Genomic DNA, 2575 nt, shown 5'->3' with positions numbered 1-2575 from the left:
GCCTGCAACTGCTTGCTACTCAAGGTTGGCTGGTTGATCGGTTGGTTGGTTGGTTGGTTGCTGGTTGGCTGGCTGGCTGGGTTTATTGATTGGTTGAATGGTGGGTTGATTGATTGACTGGTTGGTTGATTGAAAGAGTGTATTAATCACTAAGTTTTTAATTTCAACATTTATGTTTCATTGTCCTCTTTTTAATTGATTTGTACCGCAAATTAAGAAGCCAACCAATCATATGACTGGCCGACCTTTCATTCATTCAACCAACCAACCATTCAACCAACCTACCAATCAACCAACCAGACAACCTACCAGCCAGCCAACCTATCAATCAATCAATCTATCAACCAACCAACCAACCATTCAACCAACCTACCAACCAATCAACCAACTAACCACCCTCACAGGTCAATCAAATCGGTTCAGTGAGCGAATCAATCCAAGCATGCAAACTGGCGCAGAGTGCAGGTTGGGGTGTCATGGTGTCGCACAGGAGTGGCGAAACTGAAGATACATTCATCGCCGATCTTGTAGTCGGGTTGTGCACTGGACAGGTGTGTGCGTGTGTGTGCGTGCGTGCGTGTGTGTAAGTGTGTGTGCGTGTGTGTGTGTGCGTGTGTGTGTATAACGTGTGTGTACTTGTTGTGTAGTTGATATAGTTGATTTTAAAATGTTAATTTGTACTTCAAGCATAATTCCTACACCTTTTCATCGTCGGATCGTCACTCCATCATCACACCATCACGTCAGATCGTAATGTCACCACCATCTTACCACCATCTCACCACTATCTCACGCAGATCAAAACCGGGGCACCGTGTCGTAGCGAGAGGCTGGCCAAGTACAACCAGCTGCTCCGCATAGAGGAGGAACTGCACGGGTCAGCCAAGTATGCCGGCAAACACTTCCGTAATCCCCTGAAACACGCTTGAAGAGGCTGTGGTAGAAGTGGTGGTTGTAGTGAAGATGTTGGTGGTTGTAGTGAAGATGGTGGTGGTTGTAGTAAAAATCGTGGTGGTTTTGGTGGGGATTGATTTAGGTGGAAATTAGAGATTGTTATGGTTGAAGTGGTAGTCCCACTGGTAGAAATTGGCAGTGGTAGTTCAAGTTTTTGTTTTGGTGAAAGTAGTCGTGGCTGTGGTGACTGTGGTAGTTGTGGTGACTGTGGTAGCTGTGATGGTAGCGCCAAAAGCTGCAATCTACTGTTGTTATCTTAGATTTGCATATGAATACTTATTTATTTGTTTGTTAGCGTTATTTTATTATTATTATAACTATTATTGTTTGATTTTTTTTGACGTGATTGCAAATATTCATTGTTGGTTTTTTATACTTATTTTATTTACCACGGAGCGATCATTATTTTCGGAGTAATAATTTTTCGCCAATAATTTTGAAAAAATGTCTTCTTCTGCTCCACTTAACGAATCAATCTTTTTTTTGATAGTGAAAAACTGTTCCATCGCGATTTAAATAGTGAAGAGTAGATAAATACTTATACAATTGAATGTGTCCGTATGTGTGAGTGTGTATGTGGTGTCCGAGTTTGTATGTGTGAGTGTGTATGTGGTGTCCGAGTTTGTATGTGTGAATGTGTGTGAGGTGGAAATAAGTTGATATCGGGTGGAGGGCGCGGACTTTTTTGCCAGCATCCATCTCTTTAAAAGAATCAGTCGCACGGTAAGCAAGAGTAATTGATCTGTTGAAGCGAGGTGATTGCTTGGGACGGTGATGATGATGATGATGCTCTTGATGTACCGGTCATCATGATGATGATACTTGTGATGTGATAGCGATAATGACGGTGATGTTGATATGATGATGATGTTGATATGATAATGATGTTCATATGATAATGATGTTCATATGATAATGATGTTCATATGATGATGATGATGATGTGACGATGACGATATTAATATGATGACGATAGTGATGATGATATGATGATGATAGCGATAATGATACTGGTAGTGATGATGATGGAAAAAGATGCTGTTCCTGATTATGATACTTTTGATGATGGAGAGGCTGATAATAGTGGTGATTTGCCAGAACGATGATTGATGAAGTTCTTTTGTGTTCAATTTCATGGTGCAATATATTAGGTAGGACCGCGGTCTTTTTTGTACGTATGTTTGTTTGTATGTATGTATGTTTGTATGTATGTACGTATATATGTATGTGTGTGTGTGTACGTGTGTGTGTTTTTGTGCGTGTTGAATGATAGGACAAATATATTAAATGATAGATTAATAGCCAGTTCATCCACGGACGGAAAGCTAATAAGTTAGCCAATGCAGGTGATGGACAATTGGCTTTTGAGATTGGGGGGATAATTTTTGTAATTTTTTTTATTCAAATATAAAAAACAAACTCTCTCACACACAAACAGATGTTATTATATCCATCAAAGATTACAAAGTGTTAATTCAGCTCGTTGAAATTAACGTACATTGTGCCATTGGATGAATGAACGCAAATATTTTTCTAACAACCTCAAACACTAACAACATTATTGAACCTATCAAATTGTTAAAAACAAACAAGAAAACCACAAACCAATGAATAAATAATC

At 39.4% G+C, this 2575-nt stretch overlaps 1 protein-coding gene across 1 annotated transcript in view; it reads left to right on the top strand.

Moving 5' to 3' along the window:
• The window catches only part of HELRODRAFT_184900 (hypothetical protein), a 6188-nt gene extending 4750 nt beyond the window's left edge, over window positions 1–1438 (top strand). The window contains exons 13-16 of the mRNA XM_009016978.1: window positions 1–24; window positions 405–551; window positions 798–1137; window positions 1165–1438. The exon at window positions 1–24 is cut by the window's left edge and continues 55 nt beyond it. Of these exons, the coding sequence (XP_009015226.1) occupies window positions 1–24; window positions 405–551; window positions 798–929 (303 nt within the window). The 3' untranslated portion in view covers window positions 930–1137; window positions 1165–1438. The remainder of the gene's footprint in view (window positions 25–404; window positions 552–797; window positions 1138–1164) is intronic.
• Window positions 1439–2575: the final 1137 nt, after the last annotated feature.

The sequence above is a fragment of the Helobdella robusta genome (genome assembly GCF_000326865.2).
Source record: "Helobdella robusta unplaced genomic scaffold HELROscaffold_2, whole genome shotgun sequence".
Taxonomy (NCBI): Eukaryota; Metazoa; Annelida; class Clitellata; order Rhynchobdellida; family Glossiphoniidae; genus Helobdella; species Helobdella robusta.
The sequence above is the reverse complement of the archived record's forward strand: the minus strand, read 5'-3'. Positions and strand labels throughout refer to the sequence as shown.